This window comes from Amblyraja radiata, chromosome 34 (genome assembly GCF_010909765.2).
Source record: "Amblyraja radiata isolate CabotCenter1 chromosome 34, sAmbRad1.1.pri, whole genome shotgun sequence".
Classification (NCBI taxonomy): domain Eukaryota; kingdom Metazoa; phylum Chordata; class Chondrichthyes; order Rajiformes; family Rajidae; genus Amblyraja; species Amblyraja radiata.
In genome coordinates this window covers 26,151,373-26,168,291 of record NC_045989.1, presented here as the reverse complement: position 1 = coordinate 26,168,291, position 16,919 = coordinate 26,151,373, and the positions used below count along the sequence as shown (strand labels likewise).

Here is a 16,919-nt window from a genome sequence, read left to right as displayed (position 1 = left end):
ACAAAAACTAATATCATACTTTTATAATAATATATTAAATAGAGAATTACCCTCAACAGAAGCACTAAGAGAAGATTGGGAACATGAACTAATGATAAAGATCCCGAAAGATAGATGGGAAAAGTATCTGATGAACACACATAATTGTGTTCAAAAGGGAACTGCAGATGCTGGAATATCGAAGGTACACAAAATTGCTGGAGGAACTCAGCGGGTGCAACAGCATCTATGGAGCGAAGGAAATAGGCGACGTTTCGGGCCGAAACCCTTCTTCAGACTGATGGGGGGTGGGGAAAGAAAGAAGGAAAAAGGGAAGAGGAGGAGCCCGAGGGCGGGCGGATGGGAGGGTGGGAGGAGACAGCTAGAGGGTGAAGGAAGGGGAGGGGACAGCACGGGCTAGCCAAATTGGGGGAATTCAATGTTGATGCCATAGGGGCGCAAGGACCCCAGACGGAATATGAGGTGCTGTTCCTCCAATTTCCGCTGTTGCTCACTCTGGCAATGGAGGAGACCCAGGACAGAGAGGTCGGATTGGGAATGGGAGGGGGAGTTGAAGTGCTGAGCCACCGGGAGGTCATGTAGGTTAAGGCGGACCGAGCGGAGGTGTTCGGCGAAACGGTCGCCCAACCTACGCTTGGTCTCACCGATGTAAATTAGCTGACATCTAGAGCAGCGGATGCAGTAGATGAGGTTGGAGGAGATACAGGTGAACCTTTGTCGCACCTGGAACGACTGCTTGGGACCTTGAATGGAGTCGAGGGGGGAGGTGAAGGGACAGGTGTTGCATTTCTTGCGGTTGCAACGGAAAGTGCCCGGGGAGGGGGTGGTGCGGGAGGGAAGGGAAGAATTGACGAGGGAGTTGCGGAGGGAGCGGTCTTTGCGGAAGGCAGACATGGGGGGAGATGGGAAGATGTGGCGAGTGGTGGGGTCACGTTGGAGGTGGCGGAAATGGCGGAGGATTATGTGTTGTATTTGCCGGCTGGTGGGGTGAAAGGTGAGGACCAGAGGGACTCTGCCCTTGTTGCGTGTGCGGGGATGGGGAGAGAGAGCAGTGTTGCGGGGTATGGATGAGACCCTGGTGTGAGCCTCATCTATGGTGGCGGAGGGGAATCCCCGTTCCCTGAAGAACGAGGACATTTCCGATGCCCTGGTATGAAATGTCTCATCCTGGGAACAGATGCGGCGTAGGCGGAGGAATTGGGAGTAAGGGATGGAGTCTTTACAGGGGGCAGGGTGGGAAGACGTGTAGTCCAGATAGCCATGTGAGTCAGTGGGTTTATAATGTATGTCGGTCAGGAGTCTGTCCCCTGCGATGGAGATGGTGAGGTCAAGGAATGGTAGGGAAGTGTCGGAAATCGTCCAGGTGTATTGGAGTGCCGGATGGAAGTTGGTGGTGAAGTGGATGAAGTCAGTCAGTTGTGTGTGGGTGCAGGAGGTGGCACCAAAGCAGTCGTCAATGTAGCGGAGGTAGAGGTCGGGGATGGGGCCCTGGTACGCATTGAACAAGGATTGTTCAACGTACCCGACAAAGAGGCAGGCGTAGCTGGGGCCCATGCGTGTGCCCATAGCTACGCCTTGTGTTTGGAGGAAATGGGAGGAGTCAAATGTAAAGTTATTGAGGGTGAGGACCAACTCCGCTAAGCGGAGGAGAGTGTCAGTGGCTGGGTAAAGGTTGCTCCTCTGGTCGAGGAAGAACCGGAGGGCTTTGAGGCCATCCTGGTGGGGGATGGAGGTGTAGAGTGACCGGACATCCATGGTGAAGATGAGGGGGTGAGGGCCCAGAGAGTGGAATGCGTGGAGGTGGCGGAGAGTGTCTGAGGTGTCTAGAACATAGGTGGGGAGGGATTTGACCAAGGGGGATAGGATGGTGTCAAGGTATGTGGAGATGAGTTCGGTGGGGCACGAACACGCAGAGACAATGGGTCTGCCGGGAGAGCCGGGTTTGTGGATTTTAGGGAGAAGGTAAAAACGGGCCGTGCGGGGCTGGGGAACGATGAGTTTGGAGGCTTGGTCAGGTAGGGCGTGGGAATTGATGAAGTCGGTGATGGTGCTAGAAATGGTGGCCTGGTGCTCGTCAGTGGGGTCATGGTCCAAGGGTAAGTAGGAGGAGGTGTCCGAGAGTTGGCGCGTGGCCTCAGCTTTGTAGAGATCGACGCGCCCCTCCCCTTCCTTCACCCTCTAGCTGTCTCCTCCCACCCTCCCATCCGCCCGCCCTCGGGCTCCTCCTCTTCCCTTTTTCCTTCTTTCTTTCCCCACCCCCCATCAGTCTGAAGAAGGGTTTCGGCCCGAAACGTCGCCTATTTCCTTCGCTCCATAGATGCTGCTGCACCCGCTGAGTTCCTCCAGCAATTTTGTGTACCTTCGAACACACATAATTGTTCCATTAATGCAAGACATAATTTAATTCAATTTAAACTATTACACAGACTATATTATTCAAGAACGAGGTTGAATAAATTCTACCCAAACGTCTCTCCCAGATGCGATAAATGTTTGTTCCAAAATGCTAATATAACACATTCATTTGTAGGATGTACAAAGTTGAATTAATTTTGGAGCGATATATTTGATATATTTACAAAGCTTTTCAAGTCAAGAATAGAACCTAATACAGAATGGATTATATTTGGAATAATAGTAGAAGATATCAATTTAAATAAAGACCAAAAAGTTTTTTTAAATTATGGGTTAATAATTGGAAAGAAATTGATACTTAAATTTTGGAAAAATACAGCTATACCAATTGTTAAAATGTGGATTAGGAATATGATGGACATAGCACGCCTTGAAGAAACGAGACTCCGACTAATAGATAAATATGACCAATTCTTAAGGAGTTGGTCTCCTTTCATCGACTTTTTGGAATCATGTGATGCAGCGGTACCATAAAGATTGCTGATTTCAGTTCATGACGTGGATAGATCTACATATCCGAATAAAGATTTGAAATTTTCTTTTTAAGGGTCTTTCTCTCCTATTTCTACTTTCTACTTTTTTTTTTCTTATGTACACACTTCACGTTTTTCTATTTTCTACTATCTATTTTTCCTCTTTTTCTTCTCTCTATTTTTTTTCTTGTCTTTCTTACTTTCTGTTCAAAAACATAAATCTAGAGGTTGTACATAGAATGTATTATGTTATGACATAGTTGGCACCTAAAATTAGGTCCCACTGTATTGTTTTGTATTGTACTAACTTCTAATAAAATAAATAAAATAAAAAATAAAAAATAAATAAAAAGAAACTAGAGTTGGCATCTCCAGGTCTCTGATGTGTATGGCATGAAGGGTCCCGACCTGTAACATCATCAACCAAAGAAACAGCAAGGACCAACATCTGGAAAGATGAATGGAACCAGCTCAACACACGAGCCCACGACTGGATGGAGAGAGGAATCACTCCGACTGAATGCCTCGCCAGCGGGCACGACCTCCCATGGCCAACCTGGAAGACCCTCAACAGATTACGAGTGGAGCAGGGGAGGTGCAAAGCACTTATGAAAGCATGGAACTACCAGGCAGAAGACACATGCAGCTGTGGAGCAGTACAGACAATGTCCCACCTACTGGACCTAGTGTGACGACGCCCCCCAGTGCAGCCCCCAGGACCTGGCTGAACCGACCCGACCAGCTGTGACCTGCGCCAGATACTGGCAGAACGACATCTGAGATTGCAACGGACTCGAAGAAGAAGACATCATCCGTCCATCTGTTTCCTTCCACAGATGCTGCCTGACCTGCCGAGTTTCCCGAGCAGTTTGCTTTTGGCTCAAGGTCCCAGCCTCGGCTTTCTCTTGTGGCTCTACGCCGTTCTGCTTTCCATTTCCCACAGAAGCTACCTGATAACCTGAGCAAGCAAGAGAATCCATACCTGCTGATGATCAAGTTGGCTAAGCTGATTTCACTTCAGGTGGTTTAGCTGAAGCCACCCATCTCCCTAGCCTACCGATCTCCCAGATCCTCGTGAAAAAAATGACCAACTACAAACTCCTAAGGTAGACACAAAATGCTGGAGTAACTCAGCGGGGCAGACAGCATCTCTGGATAGAAGAAATGGGTGAATTTTGGGTTGAGACCCTTCTTCAGACAGCAGCGTTTTGTTTAAGAAGGAACTGCAGATGCTGGAAAATTGAAGGTACACAAAAAAGCTGGAGAAACTCAGCGGGTGCAGCAGCATCTATGGAGCGAAGGAAATAGGCAACGTTTCTGGCCGAAACCCTTTGGGTTTCAGACAGCAGCAGTTCCTTCCTACACTAACTCCAAACATCTGCCCTTCTCAATTCCTGGATACTCCACATACGCTGCGAACTGCTGCTGTCACTGGTCAGTGTGACACGATAGAACAGTAGCGGGTAACATGGAGTAAGAACTTGCCAACTTATCCCACAAGTCTAAAAGATTTACATCATGTTCTTTTCCACATGAGCTCCTGAATTTTCAATTTCCTATCAGATGTGTAGATCGTTGACAATTCCTGATTCAGTGAGTGTCACAGGGTGAGAGGTAAGCAGTGGCGGACTGGGTCTAAAAATATTGGTTTCCAGGAGACAAAGGGGGCCCACTTCATCAGAGGTCCACTTGATATAGGGGCCCATTTGCCATCGGGCAAGCTGACACCCTGGCCAGTCCACCACTGGAGGTAGGCTCAGGAAGCAGTGTTCAACCACATAACAACACCCCATATTTCCCACATGGTTTACTTACTTTCAATTTTCTTGATTCTCATTTCCCAGGGGATAAAAAGCACCATGACATTGTACACCAGTCTCCCAAGCCGCTTCCACAGCTAGAGTTTAAAGCAAAGACCAGGAGTGAACCACAGTGGTGTGACACCAAACCAACAGGTCAATGAACCCCCCTCACAGTCGAGAGCAGGATCTAATCCAACAGAAACATTTGGACAGGTACATGGATAGGACAGGTTTAGAGGGATATGGGCCTAAAGCAGGCAGCTGGGACTAGTGCAGATGGGGCATGTTGGGCCGAAGGGCAGTATGACTATGACTAAGCAAAATATGGTAGCTGTTGAAACATTTAAATAAAAATGTTGCAAATATCCATGGGTCAAGCACCATTAATGAAGAGAAAAAAGAGTTGGTGATTTAGGTTGAACTCAGAACGAGTTGTGATGAAAGTCATTGATCTGAAACATAAAAGTGTTTCCCACTCCCTACAACACATTGCCTAACTATTGAGTATTTACCATTGCATGCATTTATTTATTAATGTCCAGGCTGTGGCCATTACTGGTAGGACCAGCATGTCTTGCCATCTCTAATTGGTAGGGGCGTGCCATTACATTTATTGTATGACCCTCTATCTACATAATTACATCAACTGGTCTTGTATTCACTGGAGTTTAGAAGAATGAGAGGGGATCTTATAGAAACATTAATTCTTAAGGGATTGGACAGGCTAGATGCAGGAAAAATGTTCCCGATGTTGGGGGAGGCCAGAACCAGGGTTACAGTTTTAAGAATAAGGTGTAGGCCATTTAGGACTGAGATGAGGAAAAACGTTTTCAGCCAGAGAGTTGTGAACCTGTGGAATTCTCTGCCACAAAGGCAGGGGAGGCCGATTCACTGGATGTTTTCAAGAGAGAGTTAGATATTGCTCTTGGGGCTAACGGAATCAAGGGGTATGGGGAGAAAGCAGGAACGGGGTACTGATTTTGGATGATCAGCCATGATTATAATGAATGGCGGTGCTGGCTCGAAGGGCCGAATGGCCTCGTCGTGCACCTATTTTCTATGTTTCTATCTATGTTTCTATAAATGACATTGCTGGCTCGAAGGGCCGAATGGCCTACTCCTGCACCTATTTTGTATGTTTTTATGTTTACTGGGTTTCAGTGTCACAAATATTCATCACATGTCACCACTCCAATTACTGCATGTTGAACAAACTCCAGAGCGCTTGGTTTAAATGTGGATGAGAGTTGATTACTAACTTACCTCTGCCCCTGCTGCCTGGTAGCCTCTTGTTCTGGTCAGCCTCCCCTCATACTTCAGCACTATCTCCTTGGCCTGCCTGTAACACAGGTATCTGTATCATTACACACTCTGTCATTGCTAGCGGGCACCATTGGCGGTAGCAATCATAATGTCACAATTTCACTCTGCATGTGATCACAGCTCAGTTCTCTCGATAAAGACCCGATGTTCCTGCTGTTTACATGGTGTAGTGTTCGAGAACTTCCCTACTGTCTTTGTTATCTTGACTGCTAAACCCACGGCAATGAAAACCTGTGACTGGATCCACAACATAGGGGGAATTAAACACCAGGTAGATAACTTGTTCTTTATTACATTTATCACATAAATTGACAGAAACTTTCCACCCGATTGTCCCATGTCTTCTCCCCATTTGCTATTGTGGGTCGAAAATGAGGATCTCAACTTTTGACACAACTTATTTTTAAATTATTCAGCTACGAAAGCACTCAAGCTCAGCAGTGCATTTTTTGTGTCCTTCGATTTTCCAGCATCTGCAGTTCCTTCTTAAACACTTTGTCTACTCCACTGCGAAATCTCCTCAAGGTATGCCTACTTTGAAGAAGTTCTCCTCCTCTCTCCGGAGACAGTTTCACAACCTCCTCTCTAACTGCCCCCCCTCTGTGACCCCCTCCCGTCCCTCCAACTCTCTCCCTCAGCCCTCAGGCTCCTCCTCCTCCTTTTTCCTTTCTTCTCCCCGCCCCCACCCCCCATCAGTCTGAAGAAGGGTTTCGGCCCGAAACGTTGCCTATTTCCTTCGCTCCATAGATGCTGCTGCACCCGCTGAGTTTCTACAGCATTTTTGCATAACCTTCAATTTTCCAGCATCTGCAGTTCCTTCTTAAACACAGGCCATCACTTTGGTTGGTATTCTACTCACCATCATCATACAGTGGTCAAGACCACTCCATTTGTGCCAGCTATGGCTTCAGACAGAGCAGACATCTTCTCCTGGTTCCCAGCAATCAGTTTACCCAAGGCTCCTTGATGTGACACTGGGTCACATGCTGCCTTCCTAATCGGATCTTCATACGTTCATGTCAGAATGAGGCCACTCTGCCCTTCAATCATGGCTGATGTACCATCCCCTCTCAGCCCCATTCTCCTTCCTTCTCCCCATAAACTTTACTATTCAAGACCCTGCCAATCTCTGCTTTAAAAATACCCAAAGACTTGTCCTCCACAGCCGTCTGTGGCAATTAATTCCACAGATTCATCACCCTCTGGTAAAGAATTTCCTCCTAATCCCCATTTTAAAGGTATGTCCTTTTATTGAACTTTCGCCTTCAGTTTGAGCTTGAAGTACTGGTGGATCACAGCTCCTGATGTCATTGAAATGGTTAGGAGAAACGTGTATTTGTTTGTAGAGATCATGATCTGTGTTTAATACTGTTTCCCCATCTGCCTCCGAGTATCGCCCCACCACACAGTTGGTGGGCAGTGGGCTATCGTTCTTGCTCTGGATTGTCCATTAATCCCACATCCCAGTCCCTTCCCTACTGCCCCGTCAACATCTTCCGAGGACACGTGTGGAAAGGAACTGCAGATGCTGGTTTACACTGAAGATAGACACAAAATGCTGGAGTAACTCAACGGGTCAGGCAGCATCTCTGGAGAGAAGGAATGGGTGACGTTTCAGCTCAAGATCCTTCTTCAAGTTGCTCCAAGTATATGTCCAATTGCTGTTTGAAAGTTCCAGCGGAATCATCTTCTTCCAAAACTGTTATGGGAGAACTGCTTCAGATGCTAACTAACATCAGTCTGAGAAAGTGTCTCTTTAGTTTCCCTCTAGTGTTTTATTGTGACATTATTTTAAATCCTCGCCATCTGGTCACTGACTGATCCTTTGCCCAAGGAAACAGTTCCTTTATTAAATCTTTGTACAATTACAGGCCATTTTTCTAATGCCAAATCACAAATTAGAACCAAACCCAAATGAATCTTATCGGCCAAAGGGCACAAAGTGCTGGAGTAACTCAGCGGGTCAGGCAGCATCTGTGGAGAACATGGATAGGTGATGTTTCACAGAGTGCTGGAGTAACTCAGCGGGTCAGGCAGCATCTGTGGAGAACATGGATAGGTGACGTTTCACAGAGTGCTGGAGTCTGTGGGTCAGGCAGCATCTGTGGAGAACGTGGATAGGTGACGTTTCACAGAGTGCTGGAGTAACTCAGCGGGTCAGGCAGCATCTGTGGAGAACGTGGATAGGTGACGTTTCACAGAGTGCTGGAGTAACTCAGCGGGTCAGGCAGCATCTCTGGAGAACGTGGATAGGTGACGTCTCGGGTCGAGACCCTTCTTTGGACCCATAAGCCCCCAGGTCTATGCCATTGTTTACAGCCTTGGATCATTTTGTCTTAAGATCTTTTGCCACCACGTTTAACAGCCCTGTTCCAAGAGACTGAATTCTCTTGTGAACAGACTTAAAGAAAACAAAATTGTTCATCGCCACTAACATGAAACAGATGGTGGTAGATTGCCAAGAACAGACACAAAATGCTGGAGTAACTCAATGGGTTTAGGCACCATCCCTGGAGAACATGTCCATGTGACCCATTCACTTACTTCAGCATTTTGTGTCTTTTCTTGGTAAATGAGTATCTGCAGTTCCTCGTTTCTACATGGTGCATCGTAAGTCATGTTACAGGGTGGTGAATCTGTGGAATTCTTTGCCACAGAAGGCTGTGGAGGCCAGGTCAGTGGATATTTTTAAGGCAGAGATTGATAGATTCTTGATTAGCATGGGTGCCAGTGGTTGTGGGGAGGAGGCAGGAGAATGGTGTTAGAAGGGAGAGATAGATCAACCATGATTGAATGGCAGAGAAGACTTGATGGGCCGAATGGCCTAATTCTGCTCCTATCACTTATGACCTTACTTTAATGATCCTACATGGTCTTTTTTATACCATATGATGACGATCCATTAGCCAGATGGGTATTTGCAGAAATTTGTAGTAAATATTAATGCCAAATATTACAGCAGGAAGGGAGGTTCTAGGAGAGGTATTGGGTGCCCCATCTCCTCAGTACCGCCATCACAAATATCTTACACATCTCCGCTCAACTGACATTCAGATCCAGGTGGCTGCAAATTGGATTTTTAAAACGTGACTCTTGTTAGTAATAAATATCCCCAGCCACCAATAATAGCTCCATTCATTCGATACAAATTTTAACCAGAATCACTTAACCAGTTAATATAATTATTTTACATTTGTAATGTGACTTGTAAACGGAAGAGTTTCAATATAAAATTTATTTTTGTAAAACAAATCAAAGAGCTCTCAATCACAGGTAATACAATTATCCACTTGTCTCTGCACAGCCTTGTACCATGTACAGTAGCTTTGGCCTCACCTCACAATGCAAAAATGACATAGTTGATAAAACAGTGTCTGCAGGTTCTGCTTGACTGTCAGTTGGCTCCTGGTCTCTGGCGCTGCACCCACGACTCCACCCTCTGAGTGATGTCACCCCAAGGTCCCTCTTAAATCTCTCCCCTCTCACATTAACCCGTGTCCTCTAGTTCTACAACTCTCTACAGGGAAGTGAGAGCGTTCTTACCTCAACACCTTCAGCTTCTTGTCCATTGTCCATGGCTTGACGCGAATAGTCGAGATGATCTCCTTCTGAATCTGGATGTTCTGGAAACTCTCCTCCGGGTCCCGGCACTCCGCCCTCTGCCCCTCCTCTGCATCCTCATCTGAACTACTGTCAGAGCAACATGTTACACACACACACACAACCACCACCCCCCCACCCACACACACACAACCCCCGCCCCCCACACACCCACACACCACCCCTCCCCCACCAACACACACACACCCACACACCACTCACACACCAGCCCCCACCCCCACACACACACACACCCTACACACACCTCCCCCAGACACACACACCCCTCTGTAACACACCACCCCCACCCACAACCCCCCCCCCCCCACACACATACACACCCCTCCCACACCACCCCCACACCCCACACCACCCCCACACCCCCCACCCCACACACACAACCCCACACACACCCCTCCCATACCCCCCCCCCCACCCCAACACACTCGCGGTAATGCACAACAATTCATTTTAACCTCCAGTCTAAACCGCGCTGCCGCTGTAAGTTCCAATGATGTGTGAGAGTATTTGCCGCTTCCAAATGACATTCCCAAGAGCGAATGTAAACTTAACTGATTCAATGGAAGTAAATGATGAATGATAATTATCACACAGATCCCCGATAACATTTACATACTTGAATAATTATTTGTTAGTGGTGTATCTTCACTCGCAGACATTGTCAGACACACACAAGTAAACATGTACAGTCTGTGTATGTGGACACCACATGTATGTGTTCAACATGTATGAGATGAGCTGGCTAATGTTGTACATGATGCCCCCACTCCTGGCCAACTTCCCCGCCGCTCGCTGACCCCCCGCCTGTCCCACCTGTTCTCATACTCCTGATACGCCGCCGAGAAGATCTTGCGGTTGCTGGAGTTTTTGCGGAGACTGTGCAGCCGCTGAGCAGCTTTGGAGGGTTTGTTGGCCGCCTGGTTGGTCATTGGGGTCGGTCCGTCCACCGCTCGCCCCTCTACTCCGGCCCGTCCGTCCGCACAGCCGCTCCCCGACTGGACATCCACCGTCTGACCAGAGGGGAGGGGAAAGGCGAGGGGAGGAGAGAGGAGAGGAGGGGACAGGGAAGGGGAGAGGAGAGGAGAGGAGGAAAGGGGTGAAGAGGGGATGGGTAGGGAGAGGAGGGGAGAGAGGAGAGGTGGGGTGAGGAGGGGTGGAGGGGACAGGTGGAGGGGACAGGTGGAGGGGACAGGGGAAGGGAGGGGAAGGGAGAGGAGGGGAGGAGAGGGGTGAAGAGGGGATGGGTGGGGAGAGGAGGGGAGAGAGGAGAGGTGGGGTGAGGAGGGGTGGAGGGGACAGGGGAAGGGAGGGGAAGGGAGGGGAAGGGAGAGGAGGGAGGGAGGGGATGGGTGGGGAGAGGAGAGGAAGTGTGGGGTGGGGACAATGCCTTTCACCCGCGCGGCAGACAGACAGGACCACAAACAGCCGCTGTGAAGAGAGCGAGGAGCGGGGCTGCGCTCAGTTTGTTTAAAACACAAGTGCTAGATGAGACCAGGAGTGATTTAGAGCCGTGTCATGTTGACACTTTAAGTGGAATTGCCAAAAGCAGGAGAATGGGGCAGGTTTACATTTGTGATTGGTGGGTTACGCCGAAGATAGACTCAAACAGCTGGAGTAACTCAGCGGGTCAGGCAGCATCTCTGGAGAACATGAATGGGTGACATTTCGGGTCGAGACCCTTCTTCAGACTGAGAGTGAGAGTGAGGTGAGTAGGGTATGGCATGATTCAGAACAAATCGGAGCCGGCACCGATGACCAAAAAAAGGTGGAGCCCACAAAGGTCCATTGTTGCATCCCATATTCCAAAGACGTGCAGGCTTGCTTCTGCAAATGGTCCCTAGCGTGTAGTGGAGAACTGGTGTATACGTGTTGGTTGGTCGGCGCCGACTTGTTGGGCCGAAAGGCCTGTCTCCACCCCGTATCTTTAATCTAAACATCTATATATATTCCTCTGGCTTCTCATTCCATCCTCATCTCCTTAACTCACACATTTTCTCTTTTCATTTCTGGCATTTGTCCAATCACCTGCTAATCAGAATTCCCCCTCACCTGTATCCACCTATCACTTGCCAAACGTTGCCGTGCCCCCACCTCCCTTCCAGCTTTCTCTCCCCCATCTACCACAATCAGTCAGAAGAAGGGTCCCAACCCGAAACGTCACCTATCCATGTTCTGCCACAGATGCTGCCTGACCCACTGAGTTACTCCAGCACTCTGTGAAATGTCACCTATCCATGTTCTCCACAGATGCTGCCTGACCCGCTGAGTTACTCCAGCACTCTGTGAAATGTCACCTATCCATGTGCTCCACAGATGCTGCCTGACCCGCTGAGTTACTCCAGCACTCTGTGAAACATCACCTATCCATGTTCTCCACAGATGCTGCCTGACCCACTGAGTTACTCCAGCACTCTATGAAACGTCACCTATCCATGTTCTCCACAGATGCTGCCTGACCCACTGAGTTACTCCAGCACTCTGTGAAATGTCACCTATCCATGTTCTCCACAGATGCTGCCTGACCCGCTGAGTTACTCCAGCACTCTGTGAAATGTCACCTATCCATGTGCTCCACAGATGCTGCCTGACCCGCTGAGTTACTCCAGCACTCTGTGAAACATCACCTATCCATGTTCTCCACAGATGCTGCCTGACCCGCTGAGTTACTGTGCTTTTTATTGGGAGTTGCGTAAAGGCAGGTGAGGTCAGAGCACTGCAAATATATATTCAAAACTGCACAAAGTGCAACCCAGTGATAAGTGAAGGGACAGATAAACATCTTGCTGTAAACCAGGCTGGGAATGGTTGTGATAACTGTGTCCATTAACCATGCCTCTTCCTTTCAGTCCTCAGCACCAACCTGCTCTGCTCTCATCATTGTCAGTTTTTATTGACAATCACAGCTTTACAATGCAACCAATCTCCTTAGGTGCAGCGCCAGAGAATTGGTTTACTCATGCATAAAAACAAAGCAAGCAAAAGATTACTTCAACCAGCAGAATGCTGCTGCATTTAACAGTCCTGCCTCTTGACTGAAAATACTTACATATAATATAGAAAAATAATATATTTACAATATATATATGTAATAAATATACAGGTGGTAAATAAATAATTAAATCATATATTAAATCATGTATAAATAATACATATATTGGTTATAGTTATATATATATATTAGTTATATATATATATATATTAGTATATATATATAACCAAAGACACAAAAAGCTGGAGTAACTCAGCGGCTCAGGCAGCATCTGTGGAGAGACAGATGAGGTGATGTTTTGGGTCAATACCCTTCTTCAGACATACATGTATATATATCTGCGCAGAATCACATCATTGTTTGATGTTTAGGTGAAAGATCAGGATATTTGCAAGAATCCCAGTGAAATATCGACATTAATGATGAGCTGGCTTTTTATAAACTCACAACAAAATCATAAAGAAAGAAAAGTCAAGTTAGAAATAGACCCTTTACAGAGCCTGCGGATATTTAACAGCTCAACCTACTGTGGGTTAGAACTCATTACGTGAGTGACATGCTTCATTGGTCCTTCCCACAATTTAGAAGCATGAAGGATGATTTCATTGATGCATTAAAATAAAATTGGGGCTGAGCTGAAAGATGACAGAAACTAGACATCAACATTTTTGGACAGGGGTTGTCTACTTAGAACTGAGAGGAGGGACGAGGATCCACTAACCTGTCTTGATTCTATGGGACGGTGGTGGAGAGAGTCAGATTCCTGGTCATACATATCTCTGAAGACCCAGCACACTGACACAATCATAAAGTTAGCCCATCAACCACTCTGCTAACCACACCTGGGTGGTCACCTGGGTGGTCACTGCATCATTGCAAGTATCCCCATCTTTATGTGGGGAGACCGGTTCTGTGGACAACGTTCTGGGGATGGGTGATGTTCTCCAATCTGAAGAATCGTCGCCCAATCCTTCTCTCCAATCCGCCTGCCCCGCTGAGTTACTACAGCATTTTGTGTGTATCTTTGGTGTAAATCAGCATCTGCAGTTTCTTCCTATACAATATTCCTGATGCTGTCTCACCGTGGGTTGGGAATTAAACTCAGAAATCTCCACTTTTCGATTTAAATCCTCTTGCGATAACAGCCAACGTATAATTTGTAACTGACATCTGCAGCATCATGTTAACTCACTGTGGTTTATGTACAAGGACATCCATTGTCTCTTTGAACATCAACACCTTTCAAACTCGCGACATATCTGTGCTTTCTACATGTTTTTGTCAAAGTGGATAATCTCGCAATGTTTACACGTTATATTACATCTCCCATGTCCTCCTCCACTGACTTACCTTTTTTAATTTTGTATTTTCAGCATCTGCATTATTTTGCTTTGAATGAATGATTAAGTTTATTGGCCAAGTATTCACATACAAGGAATTTGCCTTGGTGCTCCGCCCGCAAGTGACAACATGTCATACAGTGACAGTTAGGAATGACACATAAAACATTAATAATAAAACATTATTGATTAAACATTTGCATTAAATAAAATACCAGAACAAAAGGAGGCTACAGATTTTTGGTTACTGAGTAGAGCAACTACTCGTGGCAAAAAGCTGTTTTAAGGTGACTTTCACAAGGACAGCCATTGTGAACAGCACACAGGCAATGCATCAGAAACATGGGCGGGTTATGTGGAGGGGCAAGGACTGGAGAACATGTCAGTGCGACCACATCAGATGGACAGTCCTTCTTCAGTGGCCGACGTCTCCAATTGTGGGGAATGAATTGGGCGGATGCCTGCGTACAGCAATGTCAGGAACAGCTTTGTTAATGAGTTAATCAGATGGATGCAAGAGGTGACAGAGACAAATCTACTTGTTATTCTTTTGCTCATTCTACAATCTGCATTTGATCCCAGTCTCAGCAACACACGTCTCATTGCACCGTTAATCCAAGCCTAATGTCTTCACTATTTGGAGTAGATATCATCTGGATTATTTAATTTGTCACGGATCATTAAAAGAAGAATCACTTTGTAACACGCACAGGTGATTTCTGTGTAGTGGCTTCACAATCTGAGCCCATTATTAGCAGAGTGTCGGACAGAAGCCGAATCCCTTGGCACATGAATCATAACTATGGAACTGTAAGGATAATTCATTAACACAAAGTAGTTATCAGCTGTTAGATAGTTTTAATTACATTATTACAGAGCTCCAAGATGAAGTGGAGTGCATTAATTGTTGCAAGATTCATATAAATCTAGGCTTTGCATGTATTCTCCGTTAAGATCTGCAGGAGTAACAAGAAGCTGATCCAGGCATCGACGGGCACACACTGGTGAACTGATGTCATGCTGTCTTTGTGGAGCTCAGACTAACTCTCTCTTAAGGAAAGACACAGAGTGCAGGAGTAACTCAGCGGGTCAGGCAGCATCTCTGGAGAACATGGATAGGTGACGCTTTGGGTGGGGACCCTCTTCTGTCTGATTGCGGGGGGGGGGGGGGGGGAGAGCGGGGGGGGGGGGGGGGTGGAGGGTAGAAGAGAGGCAGATAAGTTGTGGCAGTAATAGGTGAACACAGGCCTTAGGCCTCCAGAGATGCTGCCTGACCCAGGACAGTCAGGCAGCATCTTTGGAGAACGTGGATAGGTGACGTTTCACAGAGTGCTGGAGTAACTCAGCGGGTCAGGCAGCATCTGTGGAGAACATTCAACCTGCCTCTTTTACCACTCTATCTACCTGTGTTGCCATTATCAGGCAGTTATGGACTTTGACCTCTTCTGTGCCTAGATGTCGCCACCATCCTGAGAGCAGTAAGTTCCAGATCCCTGCCACCCTACCACCTGCTGCATTGGCAACAGCATCATGAATAAGTTGCAAAGTGAAATGTGAAGCCAGAGGAAGGGATAACGTTGGAAGGAGTCGGGGAATGGGAAAGGGGATGGGATGGTGGGAGAACTTATTGTGTATCCAGGGGTCTGGGGAAGGGAGGGGTGGGGTGGGGGATTAGTGTGGACGGGTGATTGGTGGTAGGGTGGACTCGGTTGGCCCGAGGGCTTGAATGACCCTCATTCCAATCTCAATGTTAAAGCTACGTTAAAGAATGAACCCCTTCACATTAGACCAGAGGCAGGAGAGAGGGCAGTGAAAGTGATCCTGGGGTGGGTGTGATCACAGTTACTAAACAACTCGTTACTTGAGTTAGGAAACAGAGATTAAGGCAATATATCTTGAGGGATAAGCTATCTGATTGGATTGGTATCAGAACTTGCAGGCAAGATAAAATCCCAAGCAGGAGATAAATAAGGTTCCAATGAGAATGACTGAGATGGCTCCATGCTTTATTGTGCCAACGTGTTCAGAATTACTCACACTGAAGGGGCTGTCCCACTGCGGCGACCTGATTGGCCAGTTTTGAAGAGTTTGCCCTCGACTGATACTCGCAGCATGGTTGACACGATGTCCTAGGAGGTCTTTGTAACTCTCCTTCATGCTTGAGAGTAGTCCCCGCGTACTCGAGGCCTCAGCTAGGTCACGGTGTATTTTTCAACATGCTGAAAAATGCCCGCGAGTAAAAAAAGGTCGCCATGGAAAAAATCGATACTTTTTTTTACTCGTAGGTTTAGTCGAAGTAGGTCGGCATGTTAGTCGTAGCTAATCGAGGGTAGTCGAAGGTAGTCGTAGATAGTCTTCATCATAGTCGAAGGAGTTCAAAGGAGGTCGTCTTCACTCTCCACTATTCGGTGTCCAATTTTCCCGAAGTTAGTCGTAGCTAGTCTTCAACATAGTCGAAGGAGGTGGAAGGAGGTCTTCAATGTGACACTTTTTCAAACTCTCCTAAACTCGCCAATTAGGTCGCCGCAGTGGGACAGCCCCTTAAGGACACAGACTGACTGTGTACTGCTCACTAATTGCCACAGGACCAAGAGGAGAAGGCTATCAGTAAGCCGGCAGCCCAGTGTATCACCCTGCCCACAGCAAGAACAGCATTGTGATAAATCCACTTAATGAGCAATCAGTTTTGCTGACAAGATGCAAACTGCTCTGTAAACAAGAACGCTGCAAAACGCTCGTAATCTTAATTCAATTTGAGTGGAGGTCAAACTGTGCAAAGAAGACATGAGCAGAGAAGCATTGTAACAACAACCTCCATTTTATACAGTTCCTCCAACACAAGACAAGGCATCCTATACCGCAGGCAGCATCAGACAGAACATTAATGCTGAGCTACAACCCTTGGCCAAAACCTTGCTCAGAGTGAAAGCTTTCAAGGACATTTATTAAAAATTAA

At 47.0% G+C, this 16,919-nt stretch overlaps 1 protein-coding gene across 2 annotated transcripts in view; it reads right to left on the bottom strand.

The window, feature by feature from the left end:
* Window positions 1-10,705, bottom strand: part of tmc3 (transmembrane channel like 3) — a 30,196-nt gene extending 19,491 nt beyond the window's left edge. The window contains exons 1-4 of one of the 2 annotated variants that reach the window (XM_033050147.1): window positions 10,448-10,705; window positions 9,557-9,703; window positions 5,954-6,029; window positions 4,704-4,785 (exon numbers count right to left, since the gene is read on the bottom strand). In XM_033050147.1, the coding sequence (XP_032906038.1) occupies window positions 4,704-4,785; window positions 5,954-6,029; window positions 9,557-9,703; window positions 10,448-10,563 (421 nt within the window). In that variant the 5' untranslated portion in view covers window positions 10,564-10,705. The remainder of the gene's footprint in view (window positions 1-4,703; window positions 4,786-5,953; window positions 6,030-9,556; window positions 9,704-10,447) is intronic. The other variant, XM_033050148.1, reaches the window with a different exon arrangement.
* Between the last annotated feature and the right edge of the window lie 6,214 nt (window positions 10,706-16,919).